Source organism: Canis lupus, chromosome 7 (assembly GCF_048164855.1).
Source record: "Canis lupus baileyi chromosome 7, mCanLup2.hap1, whole genome shotgun sequence".
NCBI lineage: Eukaryota > Metazoa > Chordata > Mammalia > Carnivora > Canidae > Canis > Canis lupus.
The window spans coordinates 28680209-28700936 of NC_132844.1; the positions used below are offsets into that span (position 1 = coordinate 28680209).

General features: G+C 40.5%; 1 protein-coding gene and 1 long non-coding RNA gene across 4 annotated transcripts in view; both read right to left on the reverse strand.

Annotated features, from left to right (window-relative positions):
* The window catches only part of LOC140636697 (uncharacterized), a 28279-nt gene extending 12416 nt beyond the window's left edge, over window positions 1–15863 (reverse strand). The window contains exon 1 of the long non-coding RNA XR_012033905.1: window positions 15708–15863. This is a non-coding gene — a long non-coding RNA (uncharacterized lncRNA). The remainder of the gene's footprint in view (window positions 1–15707) is intronic.
* PRSS35 (serine protease 35) lies at window positions 221–15049 on the reverse strand. 3 transcript variants are annotated; one of them, XM_072832201.1, is made up of 4 exons: window positions 10397–10663; window positions 10073–10187; window positions 9762–9862; window positions 221–3093 (listed from the first exon to the last, which is right to left on the reverse strand). In XM_072832201.1, the coding sequence occupies exons 3-4, from the start codon at window positions 9839–9841 to the stop codon at window positions 1830–1832; spliced, it is 1344 nt and encodes a 447-aa protein (XP_072688302.1). In that variant the 5' UTR covers window positions 9842–9862; window positions 10073–10187; window positions 10397–10663; the 3' UTR covers window positions 221–1829. The 3 variants fall into 3 exon arrangements, with proteins under 3 accessions (XP_072688302.1, XP_072688303.1, XP_072688304.1); XM_072832202.1 differs by lacking the exons at window positions 10073–10187; window positions 10397–10663 and adding an exon at window positions 8162–8378 and having other exon boundaries at window positions 9762–9826; XM_072832203.1 differs by lacking the exons at window positions 9762–9862; window positions 10073–10187; window positions 10397–10663 and adding an exon at window positions 14898–15049.
* Window positions 15864–20728: the final 4865 nt, after the last annotated feature.

Genomic DNA, 20728 nt, shown 5'->3' on the forward strand with positions numbered 1-20728 from the left:
TTGTGTTTCTTTCTGTTGGAATGATCATAGAGATGTTCCCCAAAATGATTTGATCAAAATCTTTTGAGTCAATAGCCCTATCCCACTAGCACCAAGGATAAAATACTGCTTAGTGAAATGCATTTGGAGTTAAATAAAATCATTTTTTAGTAAATGACACAGTTAATTTAATATTCACTAAGATCCTGATTATAAAACATATTTACAGATACAGTAAAAGTTATGATTTATTTTTAATTTTTTATTGAATGGTTTTTTTAAACAGAATTGCAGTAAAGAATGTATACTTGTATTGAATTCCAGCTATTTTGGACAAGATTCATAAAACCACCTTTTATCACAATCTTATCAAATATTCTTTTGCATACTAAACAAGGGTATACTCCCCTTTCTCTTAAAAAAATAACATGTAAAATAAATTTGAACTCTGGCAGAATCAGTGACTCAGGTGAATCACAAGAGAAAAGAATGTGTGCTGTAGGAACTGCCAAAAACAGCAGACCAGAAATTAGGCCGCAATTCCTGAATTTTATGGTGCTCTCACTTGTAAATCACTAAAACCCTTTAAACATAATAGCCTGAGCGAAACTCCTTTTACAACCATTCAGCAAATACCTGTTCGTTCATTCAAGAAATACGTAACTACTCTGTGTTTTGCCTGAAAGCAGACCCGGGATTCTGATTCTGTCGCTGGGGCTGCCATGATGGCCAGCGCGACAGCACAGCCTTGGTCTGAAATAATAATAATGAAAATAATCAGACCCTTCTTTTAAATGTATATGTGTCAATTATATTCATTTTTAGAGATTTATCTAAAAACACTAGTCAGAGAAATCACCCAAATAATATGTGTATGGCCCTATTAAGAAAGCTGAAATCTGTCAAGGGGAAAGGCTCTTTCTTGAGAAAGACTAAAATTCCTGCTCCTCAAACTCTAACACCTCACACACAGGAGACTAGTATTAAATGATGAGGCTTTCAAAATCATTTATAACTTGTGAACTGTCTTCCCTCTGCATTCATGAAAAATCCATGTTTTGAACTTCAGTTAAATAATAACTTGAGATCCTAAAATACCTCAGCTTCCCTACTTTTAAACTAGATTCATTTCATAGAACAAAGTATTTCTCCCATTTTTAAATAATACACACTTCAGTCGATATTTTTTAAAGCAGTAAAATAGTTGATAGTTTTGTTTATAAAGCTTGCTGTACCTTATAATTCTTAAAAAAAAAAAAAAAAAAAAAAAACTAAACCAAAGTTTCTCAGACCCAACAGAATATACTATATAAACACAGAGGGCATGAGCCGAATGGGTCCATCTCCAGGCGGTACAAACTGTTGTAAATTACTGTCTCTATCCTTCCTCTAATCATGTTACTGTCTACATCTGTATATGTGGTTTCACATTTAATATGCACCAGCACCCTATTAGATTCTTAGAGTAGGACCCTGAGAATAAGTCCTTTAAGAAATCACATAATTATAGTACCAGTTTGAAGTTTTAAACAAGTTTTAAACAAGTTTTAAAGTGTCTAATTTGAAGAAGGCAGATAGAAACAAAAGACTTCCCACAAATACTTATCACCATGTAAAGAAGAATATATCCTTGACATTGAGGTGCCCATCTAGTTTCAGCATTTGTACCTAAGGATTTTTTAAACATATGAAAAGCTCCTAATTTTGAAAAGATAAATTTATAAAAATGTTGAATGCTATTATTGATAGGGTTCAAGTCCAGGCATAGCCTATGAAGTGATCTTGCTACAATAATTGTAACTAGTGTGCTCTGCGATTTAGAAAATCCATGGACTCTGTACAGATTTCTGTTAGCCGTAAGTACAGTTGGCATTATCTCCATGAATCCAGAGGCAAATCTGGGCGTACTTGAGGGGAGTGATGCGCACAGCCACATTGTAGTCCTTCTGAACACCGTGGACATCCACCCATTGATGGCCTGAATAGACTGCAATGATTTTGCGCTTCCAGTTCTTTTTATCTGGCTCTTTCAGACGTAGATAGACCCCAGAACCAGTGGAGCCCGATTCAGCATCACAATATTGATAGAGCAGATCACTGGATTCATCGGACACACTACAAAACCGGTAGACTAACTGGTCAGCCCTATCATGATCAAATCCTGAGAAGTGGATCATTCCCCCAGGCAGCTTCTTGATGGTTGGACTGATTCCTAGTTCCATGTATTTCTTTTTGTGAGCGCGCTTCAACTCCAGAAGAGCATAGTCATAGTCCAAGGCAGCATCCCCCTTCCCTCCTCTAGCCCAGCCTTTGGGGATGTGGGTATTCTTAACCCGGGTCCACTGGAAGGAGGGCCTCCCCTCAGCGACTCTCTGACCCCGACCAGATTCCTTTCTTCTTCTTCCACCCTTGGCTCTCTCCAGATTGTCTTTGGCACCCTCTCGCTGGTCACCACCATTCACTTCTCTCCTGCTCCTCTTAGAACCCCTACGTTTCTTGCCACCACCCTTATTTCTCATCTTCAACAGCCCTACCCTTAGCTTTTTACTCCCTTTGATATAGTCCTTTCCATCATGCACACAGTGGGCAGCTGTTAGAACGTGGCTGGGGGAAATGAGAATGCCACTGCAGCCCGTGGACAGCTTCACAGCTGTATTGAAAGGGAAATTGGTTAAGAACTTTTTGTCCAAGATGCTGAACCTGCTGTCTGTGCCATAGACCTGTCTCTTTCTCCTAACAGATACTCCTTTCATGCTGATATTTTGAGTTGGCTCAAGGACCACATCTTGAATTTTCACTCTGGTCAAGGTTCGGGTGCCATTCTCAAAGACGGTCTCATAGGAAAGAGAATCTTCCAGATCAGAAAGGCTGGGAGCTGGGAGTTCTTTCTGGCATTCAATGCCACACACTCTGTTGAGCACCATCTTAGCATCTGCCTCAAAGGTGGGGCTGGTGAGATGGAAAGTCCTGTCACTGACAACCCTGGGTATTTTTCTCAAGTGCCACATAAAATCCTGTTCCATTTCAGATCCATCAATGAGGGTCCACCCGAGGGTGAAAAACATCCAACAAAATAGCATATTTTCCATTTTGTTCTCCTTTTTCTCCTTTGTCCTTAAAAATATAAAAACAAAGAGAGGCTTTATAATGTTCCCCTTTTAAGTATATTACTTATCCCTTTCATTTAGAAATGTACCATCACCACAAATAGGAGTCCTTATTTGCACTGTACTTAGATTTTACTGAGATTAGATAAAACACCTTGCTCAGTAGGCTCACAGACTTCCAAAATTAGTAAATTGTATTTCACCCAACCTTCCTTCCACCCCTACCCCACCTTCCCCCACCCCCACCTGCCATATCTGCCTCTACTTCCCCAGACAGCCCAACACATGGGAGGGTAAGATGGAGTGGAGAACTGGGGTTCTCTATTGCCTGAGGATTCCTTCCTACGTCTCCTACAACCTTATTTCCAGGTGATTTAGAAAAAAGCCACAGATGTCCCGTACTTTCCCCTACACTTAGCTTTTTAAGAGCAGGGATCATAAATTCCTCATTCCTAGAGTATATATAAATGCCTAGTACAGAGCTCAGAAAATGTTCATTATAATACAGTGAATTTCCTTAAACCATGGTTTGCAGACCTGGCTGACCGATGGTGCAATGTACCATGCACTTTTCTTAAAACCAAGTTGTGCCTGGAACTACCACCTAAGCAAAGCAACATACAAAAATGCCTCACAGTAGAACTTTACCATGTATTAAAATTAGCTGTAAGAATTTAAGATCGTGGTTCTGAATTTGCCACTTGGGGAAATATGATCATGATTAAATATAGTCCCCTTTCATATTAGTCTCATCATCTAAGAGCAGTGCTTTTGTTAAATATTTTTTAAGTTGCCAATGTTTAATAAATTATATAATACCTCTTCTATTTACATCTTCTTGCCTTTTTTCCTGCTTCTCTAGGCTCACTAGTATGTAAATCTGTTTCGTAGAATCGATGTTTATCAGTTTTTGCTTTGTGTAGGTAGGGAACAGTGGTAATATTCTTTGGAGCAGCAATTTTGAACTTCCAGGTCGCTACTGTTTGTGAGCTATGCTCCAAGTCATTTTTGACCAATAGCTAAAATATCAAGGCTTATCATATGCTATTCATTTTATAGAAAGCTGGGACGGGATCCCTGGGTGGCGCAGCGGTTTGGCGCCTGCCTTTGGCCCAGGGCGCGATTCTGGAGACCCAGGATCGAATCCCACATCGGGCTCCCGGTGCATGGAGCCTGCTTCTCCCTCTGCCTATGTCTCTGCCTCTCTCTCTCTCTCTCTCTCTCTCTGTGACTATCATAAATAAATAAAAATTAAAAAAAAAATTAAAAAAAAAAAAAAGAAAGCTGGGACAATTCAAGGTCAGATTATTCCTACAGTACCATTACTCTTAATGTTTTCTGATAAGGTTGCTTTTTGTTTGGGGATTTTTTGGGGGGGTTTTGGCATGGAAAAAAAGCTAATGAGAAATCTTAGGAATGGCCCACAACCCATGGCACACCTGCAAGATCCTATGCACTGTCATGAAAAGCAAAAGTTATCTCTGAGGCAGAGTTGAATATGGGCATCTTTTGACATAAGAGAGTTCATCTGGCCATATACAAGTAGAGAAGTTTGTTAACACACTGATAGCATTCTTTTGGTAAAACAAAAACATATACTACATGAACCACTTTACTGTTTAAACATGATGTATTCACTGAAACATGACATAATTAATTTGTATCATCATATATTTGGACATATTGAGCAAATTTAGAATAATTTTTTTTAGATTTTATTTATTTATTAATGAGAGATACAGAGAGAGAGAGGCAGAGACAAAGGCAGAGAGAGAAGTAGGCTCCATGCAGGGAGCCCGACGTGGGACTCGATCCTGGGTCTCCAGGATCAGGCCCCGGGCTGAAGGCGGTGCTAAACCATTGAGCCATCTGGGCTGCCCTAGAATAATCTTTACCATGATTTGGCATCAGCAAAATTACATAGAAGTTTTGCAATTTCCATTTTTTTTTATCTACTCATACTTGAAGGCGGAGCAATGGTGATTCTGATTAATATTAGACTGTCTTATTTGCTAAATAGCTTGTAATTTTATTTTGGAGACAGGGCACTCTTCTGTACAGAGTGATGGATATCATCAAAAAATCAATAAAGAACCTAATTCAGAAAAAAATCCACACTCATATCACAATATTTTCTAATCATCACCATGACAAATGTCACTTTATACAAAGCAAGAATTATATTGGTAATGATTTTGTTGAGCTAGTTAGTATTTTGTCATCTCCTATGCAATTTTCACAATGAACTATTTTGTCAGTTTTATTTAACTGAATTATAGTGAAAAAGACTAAAAACTCAGTAACTATTGAGGCCTTTAAATCATGTTTAAGTGGGTAGTTCTCAAGATGAAAAATTATGTCTTTGCCTAAAATAAAGCTAAAATCATAGTTATTTGCTGCCCCTTAGCCTAACAACAAAGCAAAATGGATTATTTTTTTAATGTGTGTGTATTTGATATATCTACTTGATTCTTAGCAAAATTTCAATCAAGAAAAACTTTTAGTGTAGGCAACAAAATCTATAAAAATCAATTTTATTAATTTAGTTCTTTATGACAACAGCTATCCATTGTGAACTTAATATAAGAATACACTACAGGGCACCTGGGTGGCTTAATCAGCTAAGCATCTGCCTTTGGGTGAGGCCATGATCTTAGGGTCCTGGGATCAAGCCCTACTTCGGGCTCCCTGCTCAATGGAGAGTCTGCTTCTCCCTCTCCCTCTCCTCCTTCCCCCTTGCACTCTCTCCCTCTCTCCCTCTTTCTCTCTTAACCAATAAGAATAAAGAAAAGAGAATTCTTTATTCTCAAATAAAGAGAATTTATTTCTTTATTTCTAATTATTTCTTTATTTGAGAATAAAGAGAATTTATTTATTTCTAATTATTTCTTTATTTGAGAATAAAGAGAATTTATTTCTTTATTTCTAATTATTTCTTTATTTGAGAATAAAGAGAATTTATTTCTTTATTTCTAATTATTTCTTTATTTGAGAATAAAGAGAATTTCTTTATTCTCAAATAAAGAAATAAAATAAAGAAGAAGAAGAATACACCAAAGAGGGGTGCCTGGGTGGCTCAGTCGGTTGGGCGACTGGCTTTTCATTTTGGCTTGTGTTGTGATCTCAGGGTCCTGGGATTGAGTTCTGCAATGGGCTCACCACTCAGTGGGGAGTCTGCTTCTGTCCTTCTCCCTCTCCCTTTGCCCCTGCCCCCACTCTTACACACGCTCTCTCTCTCAAATGAATAAGTAAATCTTAAAAAAATATATACACCAAAGACTGAAAGTCAGCCAAATATCCACGGTGAGAAATACAAAAATCACACCGTACATGTTAAGATTTCATACTAATGATCCGTGGAGTAATAAATGTGTGAAAGGCATTCCCAGGCAAAACGGAGGATATCTAAATCATGGTACTGTGATATCGTTTCCCCAGTTAGGTTTTTTTTTTTTCTCACTACTATTTAATTTAGCCTTACAACTAAGACTATTTAGGGATTAGAAAGGCAGAATGCAAATATTATATGGTAATGATCTTTTGCTACACAAATCACTGAACATGAATCTCAAATATAGAAATTCCCTTACTCTTTACCAATAATACATGGACTCTGTGCCATAATTCTCTAGGCAGACTTTTAAGAAAGCCCCGTGTAATGATTAATTTTATGTGTCAACTTGACTAGGCCAAAGAGTACCCAGATATTTGGCCAAACATTATTCTGAGTGCATCTATGAGGGTGTTTCTGGAAGAGAGTAGCATTGGAATTGGTAGATTGACTAATGCCGGCTTCCCTCTTGAACGTGAGTGACCCTCATCTAATCAGTGGAAGGCCTACATAGAATGAAAAAGCTGACCCTACTGTGAGGAAGAGGAAAGTCCTCCTGCCTGCTTTGAGCTGGGACATTGGTTTTTATTTTCCTGCCTTTGGACTCAAAATAGGAACAACTCAAAATAATGTTATTAGTTAACAAAAGTCCATAGTTGTATGGCAAAATAACTCTACCATATTTAAGGATGCCAGGACTGCAGTCCTAGACCTGGCAGCAGTGTCAGCATCACCCAGGATCTTGTTTAAAATGCTAATTCTCAGGGCCCAACCCAGAGCTACTTCCCAAAACTCTCCATAATGGCAGGGAAGGGGATGGGTGGTGGGATTCCCAGCTATCCGTGTTTTGACTATAGCCCTCCAGGTAATTCAGATACTCAGTACAGTTTGAGAACCACTGCCATAGTAAAGGCCCTGGGGCAGCATCTTGAGCCATAGCCCAGAAGGCAATTTATCCAGGGATAATTGCTTAACCAAGTTCCAAATGACCTCTGCTTCATCTTTGGGTACAAATCTATTCTAAGCTTTGCTCTTTTACTGTGTTAGCAACTGCTAATATCAAATGGTTCAGCTATTAATAAAGAAAAAACATACTTTTATATAAGTAAGTTAATAACACATCTGAAAAGACTCAAATTCAGTAGGCTGGGGGGAAGGGGAAGAATGAGCAAAATGGGTGAGGCGGAGTGGGAGCTATAGGCTTCCAGTCATGGTTAAGTCATGGGAATAAAAGGGACAGATGAGGGAATTCAGTCAATGGTATTATAATAGCGCTGTAGGGTGACCCACTGTAGCGACATGCATGGTGAGCACAGACAATATAACCTACAGAATTGTCAAATCACTATGTTACATGCCTGGAACTAATGTAACATCGCATGTCAACTATACTTCAATTTAAAAAATTCAGTAGGCTTGCATGTAATGCTTCCAACATCTGATGCTACAAATTATGCAAGAGCATGGAGTTGCCAGCCCTGTCTGGAGTCCTTTGAGGGAGCTCTGTTGCTCTGTTACAGTGTACCACAGGAAAAAAAGCTATGCCCACATCTATCCTTGGGCATGGGAAGGGCAGAGCCTTATAATATGACTTCAGAATCACAGTAATAAGAGGACATGAATTTAGTTAGCCTAATTTGGCCTGTAATTTAAAATTGGACAAATGTTTAAGGATACTTCTTTTGGAAAAATCTAAGTTTGCCTTGTGGTAAAATGTCAGTGTAAGGTAAATGATAGCTCTTACCGATAGAGCAATCCATGGTTCAGTGGACACATCTACATGTGCCCATCATCCAAAAAGCACCAACTCATTGATCTAAAGAGACACAGTCCCAATTGGCGGGGCAGCCATAATATTTTGAAAGCTTTAATGTCCCGTGTCTTCCTTCATCCTCCTTTTTCCTGTTTTCCGTCATAATTGTGACCTTCACTGTCACTTTCCAGATGCCTTGGATTTGGGGCTTCAAATTCCAATTTTGGTTAACAAAAGTGAGGTTATGGGTCTCCGCCATGAGTCAGTGTACACACAGTTGATTATAGGTTGGATCATGAGGACAAATGGAGTAGAAAGAAATTAGGGAGGAAGCAAGAATCAGGATTTGTAGAATTCATCTACGAATTACCAATGGAGCAGACTTACTCCACATTTGTACTTGGTCTATATTAATAGAAATAACCACACAAAACTACAAGAGATAACTTACTATTCCTCTGTTTGTTCATGCTTTCTTAGAGGTGTGATTGCTGATAGTATTTAGAATATTGGACCATCTGTACCAGTGTTGTGGTTATGGGTATTGACCGAGGAGTTAAGAACACTTGGACTAAGTCTCCTCTTTACCACTTACTGGGTGAATGAATTTGGACAATTCATTAAGTTTGGTTTCAGCGTCCTCGTCTGCAAAGTGGGGAAAATAGTAATCTCTACCCTAGAACAAAACCGTGGGGATTAAGTAAAATGATATAGCCAGAGAATTATCTCTGAGCCCAGAGCATAGTAAGCAGTCAATAATAGGTCCTTTTATAATTATTATTCTACTTTAATGGGTGAATTAATATCACTTTAAAATAGTTTATTACTTAAGCCAAAGCTATAGCACTTAGTTTTCTAAAACTAAACAAATATTTTTATTTCAGGATAGTTTTAGACACACTCGCAAACTCCCCTTTTCTTTGTTTTGTGATTTTTTTGCTCAAGAACAGCTACATTTTAGAGACTTCCCAATGAATGCTTTCCTAATTACTCACATCTGTGAATATCTGTGGCTTTGAAATATATTTTTCTCAGAGCTTTTAAACTTAAGTGTGATTAAACATTACCCAGCCACAGAACACTTGAATTGCATTTCCTGTGTCTTATTTATAGCCTGGATCTACATTAGGAATTCTAGAACTGCATCAGGCCTTCAGCCTAAAAAGAAACAGAGTCAATGTCAAAATAATTATTTCAAGGAAGTGGTTTACAGTGAAATAAAAATCTACATTTTCGAGTGAGTCTATTCTAGAGTGTGTAGAACTTTACTATAGCACAACATAATTATAAGACTCAATGCCCCTTCTGTTTTGGGTTTTTTTTTTACCCCAAGAACTGTATAGTTAAGCTTAAGTAGGACAGGTGGACTAATGAAAGATTAGATGATTGTTCACTATACTAAATATTTCAAATGAATTATTTTTCCTTTATATGAAAATAAGAATGCTGACTTACCATAAATATCATGATGTACACCTTAAATATGCATCGTTTATTTTGTCAATTATACTTCAATAAAGCCAGAGAAAAAAAGAAAAGAATTTGCAGGGAAGGAGTTGCTCTCCCTCACCAGGTATTGATTTGTACTTACTCAGGCCTGTCTCTGCATCTGGTCCCTTGCTCTGTATAATTAGGTACTTGTCCAAATTCGTGTGTATACTGCGCTCCCATAGAACATAATTTTACATGAACCTGTCAAAGATTTTGTAGGGGTGGTGTGGGTCAGGGACTGCTCACATCAATGACCTTGGAGAGCCAACACCTACTTCTACCTAATGTGTATGTTATGACACAGAAACTATTGCATAGCCACTTTTAATAACACGCCTGTGTTTTATTTAGCCTTTTATGTTTCCAGCCATCTGCCCCTCCCGACAACTCCCACATGCACACACTACATACATGCAGAAATATGCACAGCTGCCTTCACTTCTGCTCCACTTTCGTCTTCCACCCGCCCGCGAAAGATTGACACACAACAGGTAGACACCAGGGCCTGGCCCAGATACTCTCCATCCTGAAGGCAGGAGTGCTGGTTTAGGCAAACAGCCACAGTGGGAGAGGAGGAGCATTAACAGGGAGAGTAAGCAGGTGTGCAACGGGCATCACATGCATTCGGTTGCAGAGGTCACTTGCAGGAGCTTTAATAGTCACCCTCACACAAGGGGCACTGATGTGGGGGAGAATGGGTATTTTGCAAAGTCTAATTCCCCTTGAGGCCCTCACCTAATGTCAGTCACTGACTGGAGAGCTGCCTGGAGACAGCGGTTCGGTTACCCTGTGTCTGGAAGCATGGTGAGGAGAAAGCAGCAGTGTCAGTGATTATAACAGAAGGCGTTTCAGTGATGACGGAGGCAGCGGGCTTTGCGGGCATATGATCTCATGAGGGTTACTAACCTCTCCCAGCAGGATTTCCAACACTGGTTAAACACGAATAGTATTTTAGAGTATTTCTGAGAGAAACGAATATGCTGTATCTTAGGGCACAGCAAGCACCCACAAATGACAGCAATCATTATTAATATCAAACAAAAGGAATCAAAACATAGGTAGATATTTAGAAGGGATCTCAAACATCTCTAACGGCCATGCACCTCATTGTGGCAAGCCCAATAATGGCTCCCGAAGAAAGCCCCATCTGAATCTCCGGCACCTGTGAATATGTTCTTTCCAGGGTAAGGGAGACTGCACGTGTGCTTTAGTGAATTCTTACAAGAGGAGATTAGCTGGGATTATCCAGGTGAGGCCCATGCAATCACTGGTATCCTTATATGAAGGAGGGTCATTGTAGGCGGCCTCTAGAGCCTGCAGAGGGCAAGGAAACAAATTCTCTCCTCAAATTCCCAGAAGGAATGCAATCCCGTGGACCCTCTTGACACTTCTGGATTCCAGAACTGTGAGATAACATGTTGTTTTAAATCTCTATGCTTTTGATCATTTTTACAGCAGCAGCAGCAGATACATTAAGAGCCTAGTTTTTACAACTGTCTGCCCTGGATGTTTAGAAAGGCAGAACAGTAGGGAGTGACATAAAGTGGAAAAGAAAGTTTGGTTCAGACACTTTGACATAAAGGAAGATTTTCATTTTAAGGAAAATTAAACAGTCATGCAGTTTTCCAACTAAAAAGAGAAGATCAAGTTAAAACCTTTTGGTGGCGTGGAGCAATATTGCCAGAGACAAGAACTAGAACGGGGTAGATAAATGTGTTTATTCAACATACACATACTGAGTTCTATGTTATGCACCATTTCAGAGTTTCTTTCCTTAAGAACCTCTGCTGATAGGGGCGTCTGGGTGGCTCAGTCGGTTAAGCATCTGCCTTTGGCTCAGGTCAGGATCCCGCCATCCTGGAATCAAGCCTGTAATCCAGCTCCCTGCTCTGCGGGGAGTCTGCTTCTCCCTCTCCCTCTGCCCCTCTCCCCTCTGCTCGTTCTCTCCCTCTCCCTCTCTCTCTCCCCTCTTTCTTCCTCTCACTTTCTCTCCCTCAAATAAATAAATAAAATCTTTAAAAATATAAATTAAATTAAGAAAGAACCTCTGTGATAATCCTCCCAACCTGTGGAGCTGGAGTGGAACACGTCCAACATACCTCTCAGCTCTAAAGTCTCAGACTAAGGGATGCTTGGGTGGCTCAGGGGTCAAGTGGCTCAGGGCATGATCCTAGGGTCCTAGGATTGAGTCCCGCACTGGGCTCCCCGCAAGGAGCTGGCTTCTTCATCTACCTATGTCTCTGCCTCTCTCTGTGTGTCTCTCATGAATAAATACAATGTTTAAAAAAAATTTTAAGTCTGGGCAGCCCCAGTGGCTCAGTGGTTTAGTGCTGCCTTCAGCCCAGGGTGTGATCCTGGAGACCTGGGATCGAGTCCCACATCGGGCTCCCTGCATGGAGCCTGCTTCTCCCTCTGCCTGTGTCTCTGCCTCTATTTCTCTCTCTGTGTCTCAGGAATAAATAAATAAAATCTTTAAAAAAAATTTAAGTCTCAGACTAAGCCACAAATGAGAAAACACAAGTAACTTACCCATCAGTGATCCTCAAGAAGCTTAAAAGCACTGATCGCTGGAGCAACCTGCCTGCTGTCTGTACTGCCACCACTAGATGGCAGGGCTGGCCTGCTGATAGCAAATCTGAAGTCGCGTTTAAATTGTTTACATTCCCTGAGCTATGATACAGAATTTATTTTTAAAGCATGTAAGATTCAACAGGGGGATACATCCCACTGGCTAATAATATACTAAATGGTCGTTACATATGGAATTTATCACATTTAGAAAGCCCATCTACGGGCTACAAAGCCTATCCTGATGAACTGAAGGCTGATGATGCTGTCTACAGCCAGACAATTTTCTGGCAGGTGGGTTTTCCAAAAACCATTGTAGTGCCAACACACTTCCACTCTGACCTACAGCACTGCTAAATAGTCCCCGAAATGTGCTGCAAGGCCTTTCAACACAAAGGAAAATCTTCAACTTGCCAAATATTCCACATATGTTTATCAAATACTTTATAATCCATTACCAGAGGATAAGCTGTCCACTGACTCAATGCTGAAAAGAAACGGCAAGAAAGTTCATTGTCAATGTGCCAATTTCTTTTCAAAATACCATACCATAGCACTATTTTCAAGTTTAGTTTCAGGAATGGAGACAAAGTAATGTCTGCTTTAAAAATTTGGCAGTACTTGAGGGTAGGAAGATGGTAAAGTTACACAGTTGATTATTTTACAGTAACCCACAACTTCTGTTTCTCATCACAATAAAAAATAAAACCCCCTTTGTTTTTTAGCTCTTTTTCCAGGGCATGGACATTTCAATTTATGCAATGGATATGCTGTGTGTAAATCAACTTTGGGGTGAAAGCCCCAAGGGAACCTTGTACTGACTCTCTCATCCACTGAGATAGGAAGCACGCAGCATATGGCTCCTGACTTATTTTATATCTTGCAAGTTGGCCTTTCAGAGCCAAGAATATATATGAATGTATTAGGCTGGCTACTCTGCAGGCTTTAAAGCATCTGAGGATCACAATGTTGTTGGCCAATTGTGTATCAGTTTAACTTATTTGAAGCTTTTGGGGGAAAAATGGGGTTAAGTGAAGTTATAACTTTTCTCCCACTAATTTGACTGTGCTGTTTCCCAACCTCTCATCTCAGATTTCTCATCTGCAAAGTTAACTCAACGCCAGCTGAGGTGGCTTCAGCCTCCAGAATTCCAAGTCTGATTCTATTGTTAAAATGCAATATGCTGGCCTTGGATATTTGAGCGCTGGGCAGAGAAAGATAAATAATTTACTTGATAGGGTATATTAACTCACATTAGCAATTGTTTATCTTAACATATAATGTGCACAACCTATGTGCCAAGCACTAAGCTAAACAATCTCACATTTAAAAACATGAAAAAGGGAACTCTGGGTGGCTCAGTGGTTGAGCGTCTGCCTTTAGCTCAGGGCGTGATCCTGGAGTCCCGGGATCGAGTCCCACGTCAGGCTCCATGCATGGAGCCTGCTTCTCCCTCTGCCTATGTCTCTGCCTCTCTCTGTGTGTGTCTCTCATGAATAAATAAATAAAATCTTAAAAAAAAAACACGAAAAAGATTCTTAAGAATGTACAGGTTTGAGTTGTCTGCAAGAAAATATGGGCCGAGTATCCATGCTCAACCTCCTCTCACACTAAAGGGGTTCCTCTAATATTTCTTAATATAAATGAAATTCCATATACTTGGCCACTACTTTCAAGCCTCGATGTCTTATTTGGCTGGAACTTGAACATTCTCTCTTCTAAATTATAAACCAGATTCTAAGCATAGCATAATTCTCCAGGATTATAGGACTCTTATAATCTGCTGTAGAGAGGAGTGTATGGGGATAAAATGAGAATTAATTTTAGAAGTGAGCAGTGTTAATAAAAGGGGAGGAAATACCTAGATAGGACAAGCAGCTTCTTTTCAAATCAGTGACAGTGTAAAAAGGTCAAAGGAAGCTGGTGGGAGTGTTTCTACAACTTTTCAAAAAACTTTTTTATTGTGGAAAATTTCCCAACTGCACAAAAGGAGAGGGAAAAGTTAAAAAGAAAAAAGAAGTAGAGAAAATAATACAACCCCATGTGCCCATCACCCAGCTTCAACAATGACCAATACTTGGCCAATCTTGCTTTGTCTATCTACCCCGCCCCCGCCCCTGCCTTTTTTGGGGGGGATTTTTAAAGCAAGTACAAGACTTTTCCATTTCATGTCACCTTCTCATTTTAAAAATGTTTTTCACTGCTCCTTTTGCTGACCTGTGCAGCCAAGTTGATGAAAGACAGACAGACAAAAAAGTCTGAGACAGACAATTGTTCCTAGCTTTCATAGTAACCCTGCCAACGAGGCTTTCCACCGGAGTAGACTTTCCAAGAACGTTTTTAACACCTCTTTCAAATGGCATCTGTTAATAATCATAAAAATCAAGAGGGTCCCCTCTGGTACTGCTGAAGTAGAAAGAATTCCATTTATAGTCCAATGCAAACACCGTTACTGTTCACATTAAACTGCGCCGAGGCGGGCACACACACTTGCCTGCTGGGAGGGTGGTTTCTTTGAGGTCTCTAAGTGCTAAGTTGGAGCCCTACTTCGGAGCCCTGCAGAGCAGCTCCACTCGGGCGGGTCTGCCTTTCTCGGGAAACTTCCAGATTCTTGGGTCTTGCCCTGTCCGGGGTGGGGGGTGGGGTGGGGGGGGTGCTGCGTCCTTACCTGCGAAGCCTGTTGGGTGCTCGGGCGCTGCCCAGCTGGGATCCAAGGCCCCCGGGCGGTGCCGGCGCGGGCGGGGCGGCCGGGCTGCAGCCACGAGCCTCGCGGACCCGCAGCACCGCCGGCGGCTCGTGGCGGAGACTGCGGAGGAGGCCGGAGCCGAGCTGCGCGCCGCGGGGGAGATGGGAGGGGAAAGGGGGCGATGACGCCGGGCGGACGCGGGGCGGGGGGGCGAAGGAGGGAAGGAGGGGGCTCGCGGAGCGGAGGGGCGGCGTGGGGGATGGGGGGTCCTCGGACGAGCGGAGCAGACCTCACGCCCCAGCATCTCCGTCCCCAGGGGGGAAATAACGAAGCACTGGGAAAAGTCCCCGAGTCGATTCACCAGAGATGTGCGTCCCCGTGACAGCGTGCATCCTCAGGAGGGGGCTTGAGAGTTGGGGAGGAGGGGTGACGGGAGCATGTGGGGATGTTCACTGGGTGCCCCCCACCCCCCAGTCTAGACCCCAGCCGTCTAGAAGAACCAGGGCTGCTTCCCCAACCCCATCCCAAGCTGTCTCTGTCGGGCGTCTCGCTTCCAGGGCCGCCCCCCCCCCCACGGGCCCATCCGACCAGAGCCCACGCGCGGGGCGCGGGCTGCCTCTGGGCCCAAGTCCCCGCGGGCGCCCACGGGTCCCCCCAGCATCCTGGGCCGCCGCCAGGGGGAGAGCGTCGCTTTCCGTCCGCCCCAGGGCTACTTGGCCTTTTCTGTAAGAGTTCCTGATGCTCGCCCCGCTCTGTCCCACCAGCACGCTACCCTCCCTTGTCCTTTCTCACTCTCGCCCCTTCGGAGTGGCCGCTACGTGCAGATCACTGATGCAACGTCCCCTGAGCTGCTACCGGGCGGCAGGTCTGCGGCAAGATGCACCCATAACAAGTACAAAAACTGGGTCCTGGACCTCAAAGAAGGGAGGTCAAATGAAGTGCACGGGTATTTAGAACACAAGGTCTTCGCATATTCCAGAACACTTGGCTCATTATGGCTCATTATGCGTTTCTCAAGTTTCTATGTTTTGTTTTGTTTTTTTAACAAAAGGCGAACAGAATATACATATAATTTTGTTTGCTGGTTTTTTTCACTTACCATTTTTGTATATGCACTTACGCATATAATGAAACTATTAATAATTTTTATCTGGTATAAAATAATTCTTTCTGAAGCTCTCTGTCTCACTGTTTAGGTCATAATCTTCATAGGCATCTTTGAATCCCCGCCCTCTGCCACAGAACCTGGGATATGATAGGTGTTGATTATGTATTCAACTAAGCAAGTTTGCCAGTGAAACGGAGTGTGGTGTAGCCCTAAAGAAAGCCTAGAACTCAGAGTGGAAAGTCCTCTCTCACACTAAGTATCTGTGCGCTGGGCCTTATTTTCTTCAGCTAAACATCAAGAAGATTGAGCTGGGGGTCCCTGAGGTCTGCAGTCTGCGCTTCTCATTAGGGGATTCCAACACTGCATAAACCCAAGAGGATTGACTGCAGGCCCAGGTCTGATTCCTTGAATTCAGTCATCATCCCTGGTAAAACTGACTCCAAGTGCTCTCCAAAAGTCCTCTTTTCCACACACGCCCCCCCCCAGGGTACTGAGATACAATTGACATATGTAGGTTTAAGGCATGCAGTGTGATGGTTTGTTACACACATACATTGCAAAATATTTACCACCATAAGGTTAGTTACCACATCCTTCACTCCACCTCATTGTCATTTTTAAATTGTTATGGTGAGAACATTAAAGCTTTATTCTCATAGTAACTTTCAAAATTACAATATTGTTAACTATAGTCACTGTGCTGTCCACTAGATCCCTGAAACTTACCCATTTTTAAAAATTTTTTAAAGATTTTATTTATTTATGATAGAGAGAGAGAGAGACAGAGACAGAGACACAGGCAGAGGGAGAGGCAGGCTCCATGCCAGGAGCCCGACGTGAGACTCGATCCTGGGGATCCAGGATCGCGCCCTGGGCCAAAGACAGGCGCTAAACCGCTGAGCCACCCAGGAATCCCCACTTATCCATTTTATAACTGAAGATTTGTACCCTTTGACCAACATCTCCCCATATTCCCCCACCCTTTGGCAACTACGCCATTCTACTCTGTATGAATTCGATGTTTTTAGATTCTGATGCCCTCAAGTCTACCCATGTTGTCTCAAATGGCAGGATTTCTTGTTTACAGCCTAATAATAGTCCATTAAATATGTAAGCATATACAATTTTTATGTATATTTATATATACATAAAACCTTTTCTTTATCCATTCATCTGTCAAAGGACACTTGGGTTGTTTCCATGCCTTGGCTACTGGGAATAATGCTGCAATGAATATGAGTGTGCAGATAATCTCTTTTAAATAGACCTAGAGTAGAATCACTGGATCATATGGTAGCTCCATTTTTAATTTTTTGAGGACTTCCATACTGTTTTCCAGAGTAACTGCACCAATTTGCCTTCCTACCATCAGTGAACTAGGATTCCCTATTCTCCATATCATCCCCAGTATTAGTTATCTTGTTTCTTTTTGATAACAGCCATTCTAATGGGTGTGAGATGATATTTATTTCATGTGGTTTTGATTGCGTTCCTCTGATAATTAGTGATACTGAATTCATTTTCACATACATTTTCTATCTTTTTGGGAAAATGTCCTTTCAAGTCCACTACCTATTTTTCAATCAAATTATTTGGGGTATTTTGCTATTGGATTGTATGAGCTCCTTATACATTTTGGATGTTAACCCCTTATCAGATACATGGCTTGCAAATATTTTCTCCCATTCAATAGGTTGCCTTTTTTCCCTAAGATTTTATTTATTTATTTGAGAGAGAGATAGGGATAGCAAGAGAGAGCACAAGCCAGGGGCAGGGAGAGGGAGAAGTGGGTACCCTGCTGGGCAAGGATCCCACCCCATGCCAGACTGGATCCCAGGACACTGGGATCATGACCTGAGCAGAAGGCAGACACTTAACCAACTGAGCCACCCAGATGTCCCAATTGGTTGCCTTTTCATTCTGCTAATAGTTTCCTTTGCTGTGCAGAAACATTTAGTTGGATGTTGTTCTACTTATTATTTTTGGTTTTATTGCTAGTACTTTTGGTGTCAAATCTGAAAAATGTTAAGGAGCATTTTGCCTGTGTTTTCTTCTAGGATTTTTATGGTTTCAAAGTTTACTTTTAAGTCCTGACCCCCTTTTGATTTAATTTTTGTGTGTGATGTAAGATAAGGGATATCCAGTTTTCCTAACACCATTGCTTGAAAAGACCATTCTTTCTTGAGTATTCTTGGCTTCCTTGTTAAATACTAATTGACTGTATAAATTTATTATTTATTTATTTATTTATTTATTTATTTATTTATTTATTTCTGGGCTCTCGATTCTGTTCCATTGATAATTATATGTTTTTTTTTAATTTTTATTTATTTATGATAGTCACAGAGAGAGAGAGAGAGAGAGAGAGAGAGAGAGAGAGAGGCAGAGACACAGGCAGAGGGAGAAGCAGGCTCCATGCACCGGGAGCCCGACGTGGGATTCGATCCCGGGTCTCCGGGATCCCACCCTGAGCCAAAGGCAGGCGCTAAACCGCTGCGCCACCCAGGGATCCCTATATCTGTTTTTATGCTAGTACCATACTGTTTTGATTACTATAGCTTTGTATTATAGTTTGAAATCAGGAAGTGTGATATCTCCAGCCCTGTTCTTCCAGACTACTTTGGCTATTTGCTTTGGTTGAATTTTGGTAGTCTTTGGTTTTTTGTGGTTTCATAAGAATTTTAGGATTTTGTTTCTATTTCTGTGAGAAATGGCCTTGAAAACATCATATGAACTACATCGAATCTATAGATGCCTTTAGGTACTATGGACATTTTAACAATATTAACTTCTCTGATCCATGAACACAAGATATCATCTCATTTATTTTTATCTTAGTTTTCTTTCCTCAATGTTTTATAGTTTTTGGTATATAGATATTTAACCTGATTGGTTACATTTATACCTAAGTATTTTATTGCTTTTGTTATTGTAAATGGAATTATTTTGTTTTCAGATACTTTGTTAGTCTTTAGAAATGCAACTGATTTGTGTACGTTGATTTTTTTTTTTTATTCATTTGTTTCAAGTTTTTGTTTAAGTTCTAGTTAACATATAGGGTATATTGGTTTCAGGAGTAGAATTTAGTGATTCATCACAAGTGCCCTCCTTAATCCCCATCGCCCATCTTGTCCATCCCTTACCCACCTCCCATCCATCAATCCTTAGTTTGCTCTCTATTGTACTTTGTGTATCCTGAAACTTCACTGACTTGCTCTATTAGGTCTAATAGTTTTTTGGTGGAGTCTTTAGGGTTTTTTATATACAAAATTATGTCATTAGCACACAGAGACCATTTTACTTCTTCCTTTCTGATTTAGGTGCTTTTATAATTTTTTTCTTGTTTAATTGCTCAGTCTGAAATGTCCAGTAATATGATGAATAGTGTGGTGAGAGTAGACATCCTTGTCTTGTTTCTGATCTTAGAGGGAAAATTTTCTACCCCTGAGTATGATGTCAGCTATGGGCCTGTCATATATGACCTTTTATTATATTGAGGTGTATTCATTCTATAAGCAATTTTTAAAGAATTTTTATCAGGAAAGAATGTTGAATTTTGGTAAATGCTTTTTCTGCATCTACTGAAAAGATCATTTGATTTTTGTCTTTCATTCTATTAATGTGGTATATCACACATTTATTGATATGCATATATTGAACCATCCTTGCCTTATCAGGATAAATCCCGCTTGAATATGGTGTATGATCCTTTTACTGTGATGTTGAGGGGTGCCTGGATGGCTCAACTGGCTCAACTTGATTTCAGCTCAGGTCATGATCTTCAGATCATGGGATCAAGTCCTCAGTAGGGCTCTGGGTTCATCAGGGAGTCTACTTGGGATTCTCTCTCTCCCTCTCCATTTAACCCTCTCCCTCCTATTTCTCTAAAATGAATGAATAAAATCTTTTTAAAAAAAACAATGTGATGTTGAATTCAGTTTGCTAGTTGTTGTTTTTCTTCTAGAAGTTTTTCATGTATATTCATTAGAGATCATCCTCTGTAGTTTTCCTATAGTATCCTTGTCTGGCTTTGGTATGGGGTGATGTTAGCCTTGGAAAACAAATTTGAGAGTATTCCCTCTCTTCAGTGGTTTTGAAGAGTTTGAGAAGAATTGACATTAATTCTTTTTTTACATGTTTGGTAAAATTCACCTATGAAGCCATCTGGTCCTAGGTTTCTTTTGTTAGGAAGATTTTAATTACTGATTCAGTCTTCTTACTTGTTATTTGTTTGTTCAGATTTTCTATTTCCTCATGATTCAGACTTGGTAGGCTGTATTTTCTAGGGATTTATCATTTCTTCTAGGTTGCCCACTTTGTTGGCATATAACCATTTATAGTAGTCTCCTATGATCTTTTGTATTTCTGTGGTATCAGTTGTAATATCTCCCTTTTAATTTCTGATTTTGTTCTCTCTCTCTCTCTCTCTCCTCTCTCTCTCATAAGTCTAGCTAAAAGTTTGTGAGTTTTATTACCACCTAAGAAAACCAACTCAAAATGTTGTTGACCTTTTCTATGTTTTTGGATTCTATATTACATTCGTTTCTACTCTGATCTTTGCTCTTTCCTTTTTTTCTACTAACATTAGGCTAAGCTTCTTCTTGTTTTTATAGTTCCATGAGGTGTAAAGTTAGATTGTTTGAGATATTTCTTTTTTCTTAATGTAGGCATTTATTGCTATTAACATTCCTCTTAGCACTGATTT